At 56.5% G+C, this 19,951-nt stretch overlaps 1 protein-coding gene across 1 annotated transcript; it reads right to left on the bottom strand.

Moving 5' to 3' along the window:
• Positions 1-4,005: 4,005 nt before the first annotated feature.
• On the bottom strand, positions 4,006-19,915 carry RABGGTA (Rab geranylgeranyltransferase subunit alpha). The gene is made up of 17 exons (XM_080631847.1): positions 19,884-19,915; positions 19,724-19,768; positions 18,936-19,037; positions 17,391-17,503; positions 14,928-15,097; positions 13,667-13,834; positions 11,738-11,821; positions 10,782-10,864; positions 10,583-10,675; positions 9,082-9,178; positions 8,942-8,993; positions 8,742-8,830; positions 8,049-8,137; positions 6,847-6,963; positions 5,654-5,767; positions 4,805-4,892; positions 4,006-4,206 (listed from the first exon to the last, which is right to left on the bottom strand). The coding sequence occupies exons 2-17, from the start codon at positions 19,724-19,726 to the stop codon at positions 4,058-4,060; spliced, it is 1,611 nt and encodes a 536-aa protein (XP_080487973.1). The 5' UTR covers positions 19,727-19,768; positions 19,884-19,915; the 3' UTR covers positions 4,006-4,057.
• Positions 19,916-19,951: the final 36 nt, after the last annotated feature.

The raw sequence follows: 19,951 nt of genomic DNA, 5'->3' as shown, positions 1-19,951 counted from the left end.
GCACCAATAAGAGACCAGGATGGACCCGTAAGGATCCATAGGCACCAATAAGAGACCAGTATGGACCAATAAGAGACCAGTATGGACCAGTATGGACCCATAAGCACCAATAAGAGACCAGTATGGACCAGTATGGACCAATAAGAGACCAGTATGGACCAGTATGGACCCATAAGCACCAATAAGAGACCAGTATGGACCAGTATGGACCAATAAGAGACCAGTATGGACCAGTATGGACCCATAAGCACCAATAAGAGACCAGTATGGACCAGTATGAACCCATAAGCACCAATAAGACACCAGTATAGACCCATAAAGACCAGTAAGAGACCACTATGGACCCATAAAGACCAGTATAGACCAGTATGGACCAGTATAACCCATTGAGCCCTTCCAGAACGCCCCATTCAAGCCTCTCCCCCCCTTCCCAGTACAACCAGTATGGGCCCATAGAGCCCAGTAGGGACCAGTATGGACCCCCTGAGCCCCCCATTCCCCCCCATTGCCTCCCAGTGCCTCCCAGTCCGCGCCCGGCCGGCGCCGCCGCTCCCAGTACAACCAGTTCCCCCAGTCCGACCAGCCCCATAGGAGCCCCATAGCCCCCCCCATCGGGCCCCTATAGAGCCCCTATAGAGGCCCCATAGCCCCCCCATTGAGCCCCATTGCTCCCAGTACCTCCCAGTGCCTCTCAGTAGCTCCCAGTAGCCGCGGGTCCAGGGCAGAGCAAAAGGGGGGAAGGGGGCGTGGCCAGCGCTGGCCACGCCCCCTTCCCCCTTTAGGCCACGCCCCCCTCCGGTTGCCCCATACCTGCGGGCCCCACCCTGGCTCACTATGTGGCAGCGGGGGGGGGATAGGGTGGGGCTGTGGATCACTATGTGGCAGCGGGGGGGTAATGAATGGGCGATGGGGTCACTATGTGGCAACGGGGGGGGGATGGGGTGGGTAATGGCTCACTATGTGGCAGGGGGTCTAATAGCTCACTATGTGGCAACGGGGGGGGATGGGGTGGGGCAATGGATCACTATGTGGCAACGGGGGGTAATGAATGGGCTATAGGGTCACTATGTGGCAACGGGGGGGATGGGGTGGGTAATGGCTCACTATGTGGCAGGGGGGTCTAATAGCTCACTGTGTAGCGGGGGTCATAGATCACTATGTGGCAACTGGGGGTATTGAGTGGGCTATGGGATCACTATGTGGCAAGGGGCAGCCTAGGGGGTGGGGTAATGTCTCACTATGTGGCAGGGGGTCCAATGGCTCACTATGTGGCAACGGGGGGGTGTGGTGTTCGGTAATGGCTCACTATGTGGCAGCGGGGTAACGAATGGGCTAATGGCTCACTATGTGGCAACAGGGATTATAATGTGAGGCAATGGCTCACTATGTGGCAGAGGGTCCAATAGCTCGCTATGTGGCAACTGGGGGGCAGATGGGGTGGGGTAATGGCTCACTTTGTGGCAGGGGGTCCACTAGCTCACTACGTGGCAACGGGGGGGGTGTGGGGTGCGGTAATGGCTCAGTATGTGGCAGCGCGGCAATGAATGGGCTAATGGATCACTATGTGGCAGCGCGGCAATGAATGGGCTAATGGCTCACTATGTGGCAGCGGGGGTAATGAATGGGTGAATGGCTCACTATGTGGCAGGGGGCAGCCTATGGGCTGAGGCAATGGCTCACTATGTGGCAGCGGGTAATGAATGGGCAAGAATCACTCTATGGCAATGGGGAGTATGAGGTGGGGGAATGGCTCACTATGTGGCAGGGAGGTCCAATAGCTCACTATGTGGCAACAGGGGAGGTATGGGGTGGGGGAATGGCTCACTATGTGGCAGGGGGTCCTATGCTTTAAGTGAGTGGCTCACTATGTGGCAGCGGGGGTAATGAATGGGTGATGGTTCACTATGTGGCAGGGGAGGCCTAAGGGGTGTGGCAATGGCTCACTATGTGGCAACGGGGGTATGAGATGGCGCAATGCCTCAGCATGTGTCAGAGGGTGCAATAGCTCACTATGTGGCAGGGGGAGCCTATGGGGTGTGGTAATGGCTCACTATATGGTGGGGGGGGTAATGGCTCACTATGTGGCAGGAGGGTTCTACTGAATGGCCACATGGCTCACTGTGTGGCAGGGGGGTCCTGTGGTTTAGGTTAATGGCTCACTATGTGGCGGGGGTCCTATGTTTAAGGGCAATAGCTCACTATGTGGCGGGGGGTCCTATGTTTAAGGGCAATAGCTCACTATGTGGCAGGTGGGTCCTATATTTAAGGGCAATAGCTCACTATGTGGCAGGGGGGTCCTATGTTTAAGGGCAATAGCTCACTATGTGGCGGGGGGTCCTATGTTTAAGGGCAATAGCTCACTATGTGGCAGGGGGGTCCTATGTTTAAGGGCAATAGCTCACTATGTGGCGGGGGGTCCTATGTTTAAGGGCAATAGCTCACTATGTGGCAGGTGGGTCCTATGTTTAAGGGCAATAGCTCACTGTGTGGCAGGGGGGTCCTATGTTTAAGGGCAATAGCTCACTATGTGGCAGGGGGGTCCTATGTTTAAGGGCAATAGCTCACTATGTGGCAGGGGGGTCCCATGTTTAAGGGCAATAGCTCACTATGTGGCAGGGGGGTCCCATGTTTAAGGGCAATAGCTCACCATGTGGCAGGGGGGTCGTGTGCTTTAGGTAAATGGCTCACTATGTGGCAGCTGGGTTCCTATGCTTAAGGTCGATGGCTCACGATGTGGCGGGGGGGTCCTAATGAATAGCCCGAATGGCTCACTATGTGGCAACACCCCCCCCCCAGGGCAGCAAACCCGGGTCAAGGGCGGCTCCCTATTTAGCAAGGAGGCCAGGGATGGGGCTTGGTCATGGCTCCCTATTGAGCAGCGGCGGCACTCCCAGGGCGGCTCCCTATTTGGCAAGAGAGGGCACGGCCGGGCAAGCCCATTGCGGGCTACGGCTCACTCTTTGGCAGGGCAGGGCACGGCGGGGCAAACCCAGTGCGAGCTATGGCTCACTATTTGGCAGCGGGGCCGGGATGGCGCAATCCAACCCCCCCCCCCCCATGGGCCCCGCCCGGCGGTGGCGAAATGGATGCGTCCGGATGATGCAAGAGGGAGGGGAGGGGAATGGGAATGGGAGGGAATGGGATGGGACCGGGACGCGCTGGGATCCATTGGGATGGGAAAGGGGTAAGGATAGGAATGGGATGGGAATAGGAAGAGGGGAGGAATGGGGTGGGAATGGGATCCATTGGGACACAATGGGATCCACTGGGATCCATTGAGACGCACTGGGATCCGTTGGGATCCACTGGGGGTCTATTGGGATCGACTGGAATGCACTGGGATCTATTGGGATCCATTAGGACACGCTGGTATGCATTGGGACCCATTGGGACGCACTGGGATCCATTGGGATCCACTGGGAGCCGTTGGGATCCACTGGGGTCTATTGGGATCGACCGGAACACACTGGGATCTATTGGGATCCATTAGAACATGCTGGTATGCATTGGGATCCATTGGGACGCACTGGGACCCATTGGGACACACTGGGATCCATTGGGACCCATGGGGACGCACTGGGACCCATTGGGACACACTGGGACCCATGGGGACGCACTGGGATCCATTGGGACCCATGGGGACGCACTGGGACCCATGGGGACGCACTGGGACCCATTGGGACACACTGGGACCCATGGGGACGCACTGGGATCCATTGGGACGTGCTGGTATGCATTGGGATCCATTGGGATGCACTGGGATCCATTGGGATCCATTGGGACACACTGGAATACATTGGGACGTGCTGGTATGCATTGGGATCCATTGGGATGCACTGGGACCCATTAGGATGCAGTGGGATCCATTAGGACGCAGTGGGATCCATTAGGATCCATTGGGATGCACTGAGAGACATTGGGACACACTGGGACGCATTGGGATCCATTGGGACGCACTGGGATCCATTGGGACGCACTGGGATCCATTGGGATCCATTGGGATGGACCTGAGCCTGCTTTAATTGGCCGCGGCCCCTTTAAGGGGGCGGGGCCCGGCTCAGCCCAGGCTGACGTCAACGCGGGGGAGGAGCTGGGCCACGTGGGCGGCGGCGCCGGGGGCGGCGGCCAGCGGCGTCCCGGCCAATCGGAGGCGAGCGAGGCGCGGGCAGGCGGCCAATGGCGCGAGGGCGGAGGCGTGGCTGAGGGCTGCGGGCGGGGAGGGGGCGTGGTCAGAGGGAGCCCCGCCCCCAAGGCGGCTAAGCCCCGCCCCCTTGACCCCATCTAACCCCTTTAGAGCCCCCATTAAACCCCATTAAAAACCCATTAACCCCCACTATAACCCCATTAACCCCCATTATAACCCCATTGAACCCCATTATAACCCATTATAACCCCATTATAACCCATAATAACCCATTATAACCCCATTATAACCCATAATAACCCCACTAACCCCCATTAAACCCATTAAGCCCCATTATAACCCCATTAACCCCCATTAACCCCCATTATAACCCCATTAACCCCCATTAAACCCCATTAACCCCCATTAAACCCTATTATACCCCATTAATCCCCATTATGATCTCATTACCCCCAATTATAACCCCATTAAACCCCATTAACCCGCATTATAACACATTATAACCCCATTATAACCCATTATAACCCCATTAATCTCCATTATAACCCCATTTACCTCCATTAAACCCCATTAACCCCCATTATAACCCCATTTACCCCCATTAACCCCCACTATAACCCCATTGCCCCCCATTCCCCCCCATTGCCCCCCATCACCTACGGTTCCCCTCCAGCCCCATCTCCTCCAGCCAGGGCAGGGGGGGGAACCCCTGCAAGCTCCGGAGGTTGTTGTGGGCCACATCCAGCACCTGCAAGGGGGCCATAGGGACCCATAGGGACCCATAGGGACCCCAGAGAGACCCATAGAGACCCCATAGGGACCCATAGGGACCCCATAGAGACCCCATAGGGACCCATAGGGACCCCATAGAGACCCCATAGGGACCCATAGGGACCCCAGAGAGACCCATAGAGACCCCCTAGAGACACCATAGGGACCCATAGAGACCCCATAGAGACCCCATAGGGACCCATAGAGACCCCATAGAGACCCATAGGGACCCCATAGAGACCCCATAGAGACCCATAGGGACCCCATAGAGACCCCATAGGGACCCATAGGTACCCATAGGGACCCCATAGAGACCCATAGAGACCCATAGAGACCCCATAGAGACCCATAGGGACCCCATAGAGACCCCATAGGGACCCATAGAGACCCCATGGAGACCCCATAGAGACCCATAGAGACCCCATAGAGACCCCATAGAGACCCCATAGGGACCCATAGAGACCCATAGAGACCCATAGAGACCCCATGGAGACCCATAGAGACCCCATAGAGACCCATAGAGACCCATAGGGACCCATAGGGACCCCAGAGAGACCCATAGAGACCCCATAGGGACCCCAGAGAGCCCCATAGAGACCCATAGAGACCCCATAGAGACCCATAGAGACCCCATAGAGCCCCATAGGGACCCCATAGAGACCTCATAGAGACCCCATAGAGACCCCATAGAGACCCATAGAGCCCCACAGAGCCCCATAGGGCTCCCGGGGCCCCCACCTTGAGGCGCCGCAGGGCCCCCATGGCCGCCGGGAGCCCCCCGAGGCCGTTGTGGGCCAGGTCGAGGCGGGGCACCAGGACCATGCGCTCCAGCAGCGGCAGTGACGTCAGCGCCTGGGGGCGGGGCCACGTCAGGACACGCCCCCCCCCGGGGCCAATGGCAGCAGGGGAAAGGGGGAAGCCCCTCCCCTCCCTCCCCCCTTAAGCCCCGCCCCTTAAAGCCCCTCCCACCCCCCCAAACCCCGCCCCCTTTAAGACCCTCCCTTCTCAACCTTGGCCAATCAGAGCTCCTCGCACCTCAAGCCCCGCCCCCTTTAAGCCTCTCCCACCTCAAGCCCCGCCCCTTTTAACCCCTTCTACCCAAGCCCAGCCTACCTCAACCTCAGCCAATCAGAGCCCCTTGCACCCCAAGCCCCGCCCCCTTTAAGCCCCTCCCACCCCATTAAGCCCTGCCCCCTTTAAGCCCCTCCCACCCAAGGCCCGCCCTCCTCACCCTCAGCCAATCAGAGCCCCTTGCACCCAAGCCCTGCCCCTTTTAAGCCCCTCCCATCCAAGCCCCTCCCACCTAAAGCTCCGCCCCCTTTAGCTCCTCCCACCCAAGCCATACCCTCCTCAACCTCGGCCAATCAGAGCCCCTCGCACCTCAAGCCCCGCCCCCTTTAAGCCTCTCCCACCCCTTCAAACCCCTCCTACTCCCTTTAAGCTCCTCCCACATCAAGCCCCGCCCCTTTTAACCCCTCCTACCCAAGCCCCGCCCTCATTTAAGCCCAGCCTACCTCAACCTCAGCCAATCAGAGCCCCGTGCACCCCAAGCCCCGCCCCTTTAAGCCCCCCACCCCGTTAAGCCCTGCCCCCTTTAAGCCCCTCCCATCCAAGCCCCTCCCACCTAAAGCTCCACCCCCTTTAAGCCCCTCCCACCCAAGCCATGCCCTCCTCAACCTCGGCCAATCAGAGCCTCTCGCACCTCAAGCCCCGCCCCCTTTAAGCCCCGCCCACCCCTTTAAACCCCTCCCACCCATTAAGTCCCTCCCTCCTCAAGCCCCGCCCCTTTTAACCCCTCCTACCTAAGCCCCGCCCTCATTTAAGCCCAGCCTACCTCAATGTCAACCAATTAGAGCCCCTCCCACCCCAAGCCCCGCCCCTTCTCAAGCCCCTCCCACCCTCAAGCCCCGCCCCCTGCAGGCCCCGCCCACCTTCCCGCGCAGGCACAGCTCGCCCTCAGGCCCCGCCCCCCTCCGCAGCAGCGCGGCTGCGACCTCCAATCGGGACGCGGCGTCGCTCACGAAGCCCCGCCTCAGCGGGTCCGCTGCCTTAGAAGGGAAAAGGGGGCGGGGCCTCAGTGAGGCCACGCCCCCTCCCCCCCGGAAGCCCCGCCCACTGGAAGAGCCGCGGGGGGGGGCAATGGGGGCCATAGGGCGCTATGGGGCAGGGCTTACTGGTTCACACTGGTCTATACTGGTCTATACTGGTTCATACTGGTCTATGCTGGTCTATACTGGTTCACACTGGTCTATACTGGTCTATACTGGTTCATACTGGTCTATACTGGTCTATACTGGTTCACACTGGTCTATACTGGTCCATATTGGTCTATACTGGTTCATACTGGTTTATGTTGGTCTATACTGACTTACACTGGTCTATACTAGTCCATACTTGTCTATACTGGTCCATACTGGCCTATACTGGTCTATACTGGCCCATACTGGTTCATACTGGCCTATACTGGTCCATATTGGTCTATACTGGTTCATACTGGTCTGTACCGGTCCATACTGGTCTATACTTGTCTATACTGGTCCATACTGGTCTATGTTGGTCTGCGCTGATTTACACTGGTCTATACTAGTCCATACTTGTCTATACTGGTCTATACTGACCCATACTGGTCTATACTGGTTCACACTGGTCCATACTGGTCTATATTGATCCACACTGGTCTATATTACTTCATACTGGTCTATACTGGTTCATAGTAGTCTATACCGGCCAATACTTGTCTATACTGGTCCATACTGGTCTATACTGGTTCATACTGGTCCACACTAGTCTACACTGGTTCATACTGGTCCATAGCACTCTATACTGGTCTGTAGTCATCCATACTAGTCACTGCTACTCTATACTGGTCCATACTGGTCTATACTGGTCTATAACGCTTAATACTATTCCATATTGGCCTATACTGATCTATATTGGTCTATATCGATACATACTGGTCTATACTGGTCTATATGGGTCCATACTGGTCCATATTGGTCTATACTGGTCTGTACTTGCCTATATTGCTCCATACTGGTCTATACTGGTCTATACTGGCCTATACTGGTCTATGCTGTTCCACAGGGCTCCATACTGGTCTATACTGGTCTATACTGGTCCATACTGGTCCCACCTTGAGCTCCTGCAGGCAGCTCCGCGTCTCCTCCTCGTGCTCCAGCGGCTCCAGGGCCCACAGCAGCAGCGCCAGCGCCAGCAGGCACCCTATGGGATCCATAGGGGTCAATGGGGCACCCTATGGGATCCACAGGGGTCAATGGGGCACCCTATGGGATCCATAGGGGTCAATGGGGCAACCTATGGGATCAATAGGAATCAATGGGGCAGCCATAGGGGTCAATGGGGCACCCTATGGGATCCATAGGGGTCAATGGGGCACCCTATGGCATCCATAGGGGTCAATGGGGCACCCTATGGGATCTATAGGGCTCAATGGGGCAGCCATAGCGGTCAATGGGGCACCCTATGGGATCCATAGGGGTCAATGGGGCACCCATAGGGGTCAATGGGGTACCCTATCGGATCCATAGGGGTCAATGGGGCACCCATAGCGGTCAATGGGGCACCCTATGGGATCCATAGGGGTCAATGGGGCACCCATAGGGGTCAATGGGGCACCCTATGGGGTCCATAGGGATCAACAGGGAACCCTATGGGATCCATAGGGATCTATGGGGCGTCCACAGGGATCAATGGGTCACCCATAGGGCTCCATGGGGCTTCCCTAGGGATCTATGGGGCACACATAGGGATCAATGGGTCACCCCTAGGGATCTATGGGGCACCCCATAGCCCCCATAGGCCTCACCCCTGCTCTGCGGCTCCAGCTCCCGCAGCTCCCGGCACCACTGAGCCTGCGCCTGCAGCAGCCCCGCCTCGGACACGCCCACCTCCGGCCTGCGGGGGGAAGGGGCGGGGCTTAGCCATATATGGTCAAGGAGGGGGGCGTGGCCTCTCCAAACCACACCCCCCCGCGCCTTTATATGGTGTGGAGGGGGCGTGGCTCACCAGAAGAGCTCCCGCGCCACGATTGGCTCCTGCCACCAAGCCTCGTTCTCGCCTAGGGCCGAAAGGGGCGGGGTTTAAAGGGGAGGGGGCGGGGCTTGGCGCGTGGAGGGGGGGAGGGGCGTGGGGGCGTGGCCTCGCACCTGATTGGAGGGTCAGGTCGCAGGGGGCGGGGCCGGGCGCCCACGTGACCCGCAGGTGGAGGGCGGAGGCGGGCGGGGCCGGGGGCAGGTCCAGGAGCTGCCGAGGAGAGGGGGAGGGAAGCCCCGCCCCCTCGGAGCCCACGTGACCCCCGGGGTGCCCCCAGGGAAGCCAAGGGGAGCCCAGTAACCCCCAGTAACCCCCATTATAACCCATTAACCCCCATTAACAAACATTAAACCCCATTATAACCCCATTAACCCCCATTATAACCCCATTAAACCCCATTATAACCCCATTAAACCCCATTATAACCCCATTATAACCCCATTAACCCCCATTATAACCCCATTAAACCCCATTATAACCCCATTAAACCCCATTATAACCCCATTATAACCCCATTGTAACTGCCATTAAACCCCATTAAACCCCATTAACCCCCATTATAACCCATTAACCCCCATTATAACCCCATTAACCCCCATTATAACCCCATTTTAATCCCCATTAAATCCCATTATAACACCATTAACCCCAATTAACCCCCATTATAATCCCATTATAACTCCATCAAATCTCATTAACCCCCATTATAACCCCATTAACCTCCATTATAACCCCATTGTAACCCCCATTAAACCCCATTATAACCCCATTAACCCCCATAAATCCCCATAAACCCCCATTAACCCCCATTGTAACCCCACTAACCCCCATTAACCCCCACTATAACCAATTATAACCCCATTATAACCCATTAAACTCCATTATAACCCATTATAATCCCTTTATAACCCCATTATAACCCATTATAACCCATTATAACCCCATTATAACCCATTATAACCCCATTATAATCCCTTTATAACCCCATTATAACCCCATTATAACCCATTATAACCCATTATAACCCCATTTAACCCCATTATAACCCATTATAACCCCATTATAACCCCATTGTAACCCCATTATAACCCATTATAACTCCATTTAACCCCAGTATAACCCATTATAACCCCATCATAACCCATTATACCCCATTATACCCCATTTTTAACCCCATTATAAGCCCTTTATAACCCCATTATAACCCCATTATAACCCATTATAACCCCATTATAACCCATTATACCCCATTATAACCCCATTATACCCCATTATAACCCATTATAACCCATTATAACCCCATTATAACCCCATTATAACCCATTATACCCCATTATACCCCATTTTTAACCCCATTATAAGCCCTTTATAACCCCATTATAACCCCATTATAACCCATTATAACCCCATTATAACCCATTATACCCCATTATAACCCCATTATACCCCATTATAACCCATTATAACCCATTATAACCCATTATAACCCCATTATAACCCATTATAACCCATTATAACCCATTATAACCCATTATAACCCCATTATAACCCATTATAACCCCATTATACCCCATTATCCCCCATTACAACCCCATTCCCCCCCCATGCTGGTACCCAGGTCCGGCTGCTCCTCGCCCCCCCCTCGGCCGAGCGCCAGCTCCCATCCACGGGGGCTCCATCCAGGAGCACTTCCAGCTCCGGCCCTGCCTATGGGATACAATGGGGGGGGGACCCCAACATCTGCAATGGGGGCGGAGGTCCGGCCCCCCCACATCTGGATTGGGGGGGGGGGTGATGGGGGTCCCCCACTCACCACAATGGGCCTGGAGAAGGTGACGGCCAAGGTGGGATCGTCCCTATGGAGGTAAAGGGAGAGGATCCGGGGGGGGGGCAAGGCTGGGGGGGGGGGGAATGGGTTAAGGGGGGGTTCAATGGGGGGTAAAGGGGTTTAATGGGGTTCTAATGGGGTTTAATGGGGTCTCCATGGGGTTTATGGGGTCCCAATGGGGTTTATAGGGTCCTAATGGGGTTTAATGGGGTCTAAAGCGGGTTTAATGGGGTTCTAATGGGGTTTATGGGGTCCCAATGGGGTCTAAAGGGGGTTTGATGGGGTTCTAATGGGGTTTAATGGGGTCCCAATGGGATTTAATGGGGTCTAAAGGGGGTTTAATGGGGTCCCAATGGGGTTTAATGGGGTCCCAATGGGGTTTAATGGGGTCTCAATGGGGTTCTAATGGGGTTTAATGGGGTTCTAATGGGGTTCAATGGGGTTTAATGGGGTCTAAAGGGGGTTTAATGGGGTTCTAATGGGGTTTACGGGGTCCCAATGGTGTTTAATGGGGTCTAAACAGGGTTTAATGGGGTTCTAATGGAGTTTATGGGGTCCCAATGGAGTTTAATGGGGTCTAAAGGGGGTTCGATGGGGTTCTAATGGGTTTTAATGGGGTCCCAATGGGGTTTATGTGGTCTCAATGGGGTTTAATGGGGTCCCAATGGGGTTTAATGGGGTTCTAATGGGGGAGTTTGGGCTGCACCAATGGGGTTTGGGGGGGGTTTGGGCTGCACCAATGGGGTTTGGGGGGGGTTTGGGCTGCACCAATGGGGTTTAAGGGGGGATTTGGGCTGCACCAATGGGGTTTGGGCTGCACCAATGGGGTTTGGGGGGAGTTTGGGCTGCACCAATGGGGTTTAAGGGGGGGTTTGGGCTGCACCAATGGGGTTTAAGGGGGGATTTGGGCTCAACCAATGGGGCTTAAGGGGGGGGCTCACCCTGGGATAGGGCACAACGCAGGTAGATCCAAGCGCTCTGGTCATGGGGGTCAGTGAAGGCGGCATTCCGGACCAGCTCCAGCTCTGGAATGATGGGAATGGGGTCAAAAAGGGGGGAAGTGGGTCCAAAACCGGAGGAAATGGGGCAAAAAAGGGGGAAAGGGGGGCAAAAAGGGGGGGAATAGGGGAAAAAACGGGGAAAAAGGGGCAAAAAATAGGGAATTGGGATAAAAGGGGAAATTGGGGCCAAAATGGGTCAAAAAATGGGGGAAATGGGCCCAAAATGGGGGAAAGGAGGCCAAAAAAGGTAGAAATGGGTCAGAAATAGGCCCAAAAGGGGTGGAAATTGGCCCCAAATGGTGGAAATTGGCCCCAAAAGGGCAGAAATTGACCCAAAACGGGTGGAAACTGGCCCAAAAAGGGTGAACGTGGGATAAAAATGGGTGTCAATGGGTGCCAATGGCAGTCAATGGGTGTCAATGGGTGCCAATGGGTGTCAATGGGTGCCAATGTGTCAATGGGCATCAACGGGTGTGAACGGGTGCCAATGGCAGTCAATGGGTGTCAATGGCAGTCAATGGGTATCAATGGGTGTCAATAGCAGTCAATGGGTGCCAGTGGCAGTCACTGGGTGTCAATGGGCGCCAATGGGTGTCAATGGGAGCCAAGAGGTGCCAATGGGTGTCAATGGGTATCAGTGAGTGCCAATGGGTGTCAATGGCAGTCAATGGGTGTCAATGGGTGCCAATGGGTGTAAATGGGCACCAATGGGTGTCAATGGGAGCCAATAGGTGCCAATGGGTGTCAATGGGTATCAATGGGTGCGCATGGGTGTCAATGGGTATCAATGAGCGCCAATGGGTGTCAATGGGTGCCAATGGTTGTCAATGGGCACCAATGGGTGTCAGTGGGAGCCAATAGGTGCCAATGGGTGTCAATGGGCATCAATGGGTGCCAATGGGAGTCGATGGGTGCCAATGGGTATCAATGGGTGCCAATGGGAGTCAATGGGAGTCAATCGGAGTCAATGGGTGTCAATGGCTGTCAATGGTTGTCAATGGGCACCAATGGGTGTCAATGGGAGCCAATAGGTGCCAATGGGTGTCAATGGGTATCAATGGGTGCCCATGGGTGTCAATGGGTGCCAAAGAGTGTCAATGGGTGTCCATGGCAGTCAATGGGTGCCAATGGCAGTCAATGGGTGTCAATGGCAGTCAGTGGGCACCAATGGGTGTCAATGCGAGCCAATAGGTGCCAATGGGTGTCAATGGGTATCAATGAGTGCCAATGGGTGTCAATGGCAGTCAATGGGTGCCAATGGTTGTCAATGGGCACCAATGGGTGTCAATGGGAGCCAATAGGTGCCAACGGGTGTCAATGGGTATCAATGAGTGCCAATGGGTGTCAATGGGTGTCAATGGCAGTCAATGGGTGCCAATGGGCACCAGTGGGTGTCAATGGCAGTCAATGGGTGTCAATGGGTGCCACTGGCAGTCAATGGGTGTCCATGGCAGCCAATGGGTGTCCATGGCAGTCAATGGGTGTCAATGGCAGTCAATGGGTGTCCATGGCAGCCAATGGGTGTCAATGGCAGTCAATGGGTGTCCATGGCAGCCAATGGGTGTCAATGGCAGTCAATGGGTGCCACTGGCAGTCAATGGGTGTCAATGGCAGTCAATGGGTGTCAATGGCAGCCAATGGGTGTCAATGGCAGTCAATGGGTGTCAATGGCAGCCAATGGGTGTCAATGGCAGTCAATGGGTGTCCATGGCAGTCAATGGGTGTCAATGGCAGTCAATGGGTGTCAATGGCAGCCAATGGGTGTCAATGGCAGTCAATGGGTGTCAATGGCAGTCAATGGGTGTCAATGGCAGTCAATGGGTGTCAATGGCAGTCAATGGGTGTCCATGGCAGCCAATGGGCTCCCACCGTGGGGCAGGCGCTCCTGGGGGATGCTCCCATGGGATCGCAGCAGCCGCAGCCGCTGGTGCCAGGCGGAGAAGTTGGAGAAGTCGCGGCCCAGGAGCTGCTCCGTGAATCCCAGCTCGGCCTCCGGCTCCTGGGGGGGCAGCGCCCGCCGGTGCTCCCAGGCGTGGACTGGGAATGGCGACGGCCTCCGTTGGGATGGAGCGGGCCCACGGAGCACTGAACCCCTTCCCAATCCATCCCAGTCCACCCCAATCCATCCCAGTCCATCCCATCCCATTGGATCCCATTCCCATCCCAATCCATCCCATTCCCCTCCCATCGGACCCCATTCCCCTCCCATCGGACCCCATTCCCCTCCCATCGGATCCCATTCCCCTCCCATCGGACCCCATTCCCCTCCCATCGGATCCCATTCCCCTCCCATCGGACCCCATTCCCCTCCCATCGGATCCCATTCCCCTCCCATCGGACCCCATTCCCCTCCCATCGGATCCCATTCCCCTCCCATCGGACCCCATTCCCCTCCCATCGGATCCCGTTCCCCTCCCATCGGACCCCATTCCCCTCCCATCGGACCCCATTCCCCTCCCATCGGATCCCATTCCCCTCCCATCCCATTCCCCTCCCATCGGACCCCATTCCCCTCCCATCGGACCCCATTCCCCTCCCATCGGATCCCATTCCCCTCCCATCGGATCCCATTCCCCTCCCATCGGACCCCATTCCCCTCCCATCGGATCCCATTCCCCTCCCATCGGATCCCATTCCCCTCCCATCCCATTCCCCTCCCATCGGATCCCATTCCCCTCCCATCGGACCCCATTCCCCTCCCATCGGATCCCATTCCCCTCCCATCGGACCCCATTCCCCTCCCATCGGACCCCATTCCCCTCCCATCGGACCCCATTCCCCTCCCATCGGACCCCATTCCCCTCCCATCGGATCCCATTCCCCTCCCATCGGACCCCATTCCCCTCCCATCGGACCCCATTCCCCTCCCATCGGACCCCATTCCCCTCCCATCGGATCCCATTCCCCTCCCATCGGATCCCATTCCCCTCCCATCGGACCCCATTCCCCTCCCATCGGATCCCATTCCCCTCCCATCGGATCCCGTTCCCCTCCCATCGGATCCCATTCCCCTCCCATCCCATTCCCCTCCCATCGGATCCCATTCCCCTCCCATCGGATCCCATTCCCCTCCCATCGGACCCCATTCCCCTCCCATCCCATTCCCCTCCCATCGGATCCCATTGCTCACAGTTGCGCGGATCGGCCGCCAGGAGGCGGGCGCAGAGGCCGCGCTCGGCGGCGGCGGTGGCGGCGGGCGCAGGGACCCAGCGGAGCACCCAGGCGCGGTGGTGCCAGGCCCCATAGGACTTGGGGTTCACGGCCAGGCACCCCGCCACGAACGCCAGCTCCGAGTCCACCCTGACCCATAGAGACCCTAGAGAGAGCCCTATAGGGCCCTATGGAGCCCCATAGACCCCTATGGAGCCCCATAGACCCCTATGGACCCTATAGACCCCTATGGAGCCCTATACACCCCTATGGAGCCCTATAGACCCCTATGGAGCCCTATAGCCCCATAGGACTTGGGGTTCACGGCCAGGCACCCCGCCACGAACGCCAGCTCCGAGTCCACCCTGACCCATAGAGACCCTATAGAGAGCCCTATAAAACCCTATAGACCCCTATGGAGCCCCATAGACCCCTATGGAGCCCTATAGACTCCTATGGATCCCTATAGACCCCTATGGAGCCCTATACACCCCTATGGAGCCTATGGAGCCCTATAGCCCCATAGGACTTGGGGTTCACGGCCAGGCACCCCGCCACGAACGCCAGCTCCGAGTCCACCCTGACCCATAGAGACCCTAGAGAGAGCCCTATAGGGCCCTATGGAGCCCCATAGACCCCTATGGAGCCCCATAGACTCCTATGGAGCCCTATACACCCATATGGAGCCCTATAGAGCCCTATGGAGCCCTATAGCCCCATAGGACTTGGGGTTCACGGCCAGGCACCCCGCCACGAACGCCAGCTCCAAGTCCACCCTGACCCATAAGGACCCTATAGAGAGCCCTATAAAACCCTATAGACCCCTATGGAGCCCCATAGACCCCTATGGAGCCCTATAGACTCCTATGGATCCCTATAGACCCCTATGGAGCCCTATACACCCCTATGGAGCCTATGGAGCCCTATAGCCCCATAGGACTTGGGGTTCACGGCCAGGCACCCCGCCACGAACGCCAGCTCCGAGTCCACCCTGACCCATAGAGACCCTAGAGAGAGCCCTATAGGGCCCTATGGAGCCCTATAGACTCCTATGGAGCCCCATAGACCCCTATGGACCCTATAGACCCCTATGGAGCCCTATACACCCCTATGGAGCCCTATAGACCCCTATGGAGCCCTATAGCCCCATAGGACTTGGGGTTCACGGCCAGGCACCCCGCCACGAACGCCAGCTCCGAGTCCACCCTGACCCATAGAGACCCTATAGAGAACCCTATAGACCCCTACGGACACCTATAGAGGTTTATGGACACCTATGGAGTCCTATGGACCGCCTATACAATCCTATGGAAGTCTCTATAGAACCCACCATAGGCGCCTATAGACACCTATGGACCTCTATGGAGTCATATAGAATCCTATGCACAGGTATGGAGATGTATAGACCTTTATACACATCTCTAAACACATATGGAGCCCTATAGAACCCTATAGACTCCTATGGAGCCCTATAAACATCTATGGAACCCTATAGATCTCCATACAGCCACATACAGCCTTATAGACACCTATAGCAACGTATGAAGTCCTATAGACCTTTAGAGACTCCCATAGGGCCCTACGGACATCTATACACACCTATATATATCTATAAACTCCCATAGACGCCTGTGGAGCCCCATAGAGAGCCCTATAGACACCTATGGAGCCCTATAGACACCTATGGAGCCCTATAGACACATATGGACACCTATAGAGCCCCATAGAGACTCCTATAGACACCTATGGCGCCCTATGGAACCCTATAGACACCTATCGACACCTACAGACACCTATGGTACCTAAAGACAAGTACACACCCGTATAGAGCCCTATAGAGCCCTATAGACCCCTATGGAGCCCTATAGAGCCTTATAGATCCATATGGAGCCCTATGGAGAGCTATAGAATCATATCTATACTTACAGATACCTATGGACATGCATATAGCTCTATAAGTTCCTACTTACTCCTATGGAGCCCAATAGACACTTATGGAGCCCTACATAGCCCTATAAAGCTCTATAGACCCCTATAGAGCGCTATGGACCCCTATAGAGTCCTATGGAAGCCTATACATCCCTGTAGACCCCTATAGGGCTCTATAGAGCCCTATAGACCCCTATGCATAGAAGTCTATAGGCCCCTATTGACCCCTCTAGAGCCAAGCCCCACAGCCCCTTCTAAGCCCCCATAAATCAGTGCCCCCCACTGCCCCCCAGCCAATCAGATTGCGCCCCGCTCCCCTCCCAGCCAATCCCGTTGGGCCCTTGCCTCCCTCAGCCAATCCCGTTGCCCCCCATTGCCTCCCAGTATAACCCAGTGCCCCCCCCCATTACCTCCCCAGCCAATCCCATTGCGCCTCTCCCCCCCCCCCCCCGCCCCCAGCCAATCCCGTCGCTCCCCTCTCCCCCGCCAGCCAATGGGAGGCCTCGGTGCTCACCAGTGGGGCTCGGGCTCCAATAGCAGCACCTCCCTGCGCAGCCCCCAGCACGTGGCCACGTCCGGATTGGCCGCCAGCACCGAGGCCGTGAGCGCCAGCACCGGCCCCCCCCGCTGCCGGGATCCATTGGGATCCATTGGGATCCATTGGGAAGGGGGTTAGGGGGTAACTGGGATCCATTGGGATCCATTGGGAAAGGGGTTAGGGGGTAACTGGGATCCATTGGGATCCATTGGGAAAGGGGTTAGGGGGGTCACCGGGATCCATTGGGATCGGGGTTAGGGGGTAACTGGGATCCATTGGGATCTATTGGGAAAGGGGTTAGGGGGTCACCGGGATCCATTGGGATCCATTGGGAAAGGGGTTAGGGGGTCACCGGGATCCATTGGGATATGTAAGGATGGGGTTGGGGGGTCATTGGGATCCATAAGGATGGGGTTGGGGGGTCATTGGGATCCATTGGGAAGGGGGTTAGGGGGGTCATTGGGATCAATTGGGAAGTGGTTAGAGGGTTCATTGGGATCCATTGGGAGGGGGTTAGTGGGTCACCGGGATCCATTGGGATACGTAAGGATGGGGTTGGGGGTCACTGAGATCCATAGGGAGGGCGTTAGGGTGGTCATTGGGATCCATTGGGAAGTGGTTAGAGGGGTCATTGGGATCCATTGGGAAAGGGATTAGGGGGATCATTGGGATCCATTGGGAAGGGGGTTAGGGGGGTCATTGGGATCCATTGGGAAAGGGATTAGGGGGATCATTGGGATCCATTGGGAAGGGGGTTAGGGGGTCATTGGGATCCATTGGGATGCATTGGGATCCATCGGGAAGGGGTTAGAGGGGTCATTGGGATCCATTGGGAGGGCGTTAGGGCGTCATAGGGATCCATCGGGATCCAATGGGAGTGGGTGGGGGGGGTCATTGGGATCCATTGGGGGGGCTTAGGGGGGTCATTGGGATCCATTGGGATCCATCGGGAGGGGGTTAGGGGGTCATTGGGATCCATAGGGAGGGGAGTAGGGGTCATTGGGATCCATGGCAATGGGGTTAGGGGGTCATTAGGATCCACTGGGATGGGGTAAGGGCATCATAGGGATCCAACGGGATCCATCGGGATGCATCAGGATCCATTAGGAGGGGGATGAGGGTTCATTGGGATCGATAGGGAGGGGGTTGGGGGGGTCATTGGGATCCATCGGGATGGGGTAAGGGCATCATAGGGATCCATCAGGATCCATCGGGAGGGGGTTAGGGGGTCACTGGGATCCATTGGGATCCATCAGGGGGGGTTAGGGGGGTCATTGGGATCCATTAGGAGGGGGTTATTGGGATCCATTGGGATGGGGTTAGGGGGTGACTGGGATCCATTGGGATTGGGATAAATGGGACTGGGATGGGATTGGAGGGCACTAGGATGGATTGGGACGGGGGGTACTGGGATACAGTGGCATACAATGGGATACAATGGAATATAATGGGATAAAACGGCATATAATAAGATACGATGGGATACAATGGGATAGGCTGGGAAGCAGTCACATGACTCACGCATTCCCGCAGCTCCCGCATGCTCTCCCGGTACTTCCGGAGCCGCTCTTCCCGCTGCCGGAGCCGCGCCGCATCCGGAGGGCGGGACTTGAGACGCCCGTGCTGGGAATGGGGGGCAATGGGAGTCAATGGGGGGCAATGGGAGTCAATGGGGGGCAATGGGGGCAATTGGGGGGCAATGGGGGTCAATGGGGGTCAATGGGGGCAATGGGAGTCAATGGGGGGCAATGGGGGCAATGGGGGGCAATGGGAGTCAATGGGAGTCAATGGGGGGCAATGGGGGGCAATGGGGGGCAATGGGGGTCAATGGGAGTCAATGGGAGTCAATGGGGGGCAATGGGAGTCAATGGGGGGCAATGGGGGCAATGGGGGGCAATGGGGGGCAATGGGAGTCAATGGGAGTCAATGGGAGTCAATGGGGGGCAACGGGGGTCAATGGGGGCAATGGGGGCAATGGGGGTCAATGGGGGCAATGGGGAGCAATGGGGTCAATGGGGGTCAATGAGGGTCAATGGGGGCAATGGGGGGCAATGGGGAGCAATGGGAGTCAATGGGGGGCAATGGGATCCATTGAGATCCATTGGGATGCATTTAAATCCATTGGGAAACATTAGGATCCATTGGGATGCATTTGGGATGCATTAGGAAGCACTGGGATCCATTGGGATGCACTGGGATGCATTGGGATGCGCTGGGATGCAAGGGGGGGTGCAATGGGGGGGCAACGGGGGGGGGGGGGGGGGGGCCTGCCCCAAAGCATCATGGGGTGGGGGGGGTCTCTCCCTCACCATAGCGCCCGCTCCAACCGGGATACGTGGAAAACCGTCCGATCCCTATGGAAACAGCCACAACCAGGCCAAGAAGGGGGGGGTTGGGTGATCCCGGTGCTTTCCCCCCCCCTTCCCATTCCCATTCCCGTTATCCCATTAAATCCCATCGGGAACCTACCGGAGCGACCGGATCCCGCTGCCGCCGCCGGGGCGCCGCAAAGGCTTCTGGGAGCGGAAGGGGAGCGC

This window comes from Psittacula echo (assembly GCF_963264785.1).
Source record: "Psittacula echo genome assembly, chromosome: 19".
NCBI lineage: Eukaryota > Metazoa > Chordata > Aves > Psittaciformes > Psittacidae > Psittacula > Psittacula echo.
This window is presented reverse-complemented; position numbering and strand designations above follow the sequence as displayed.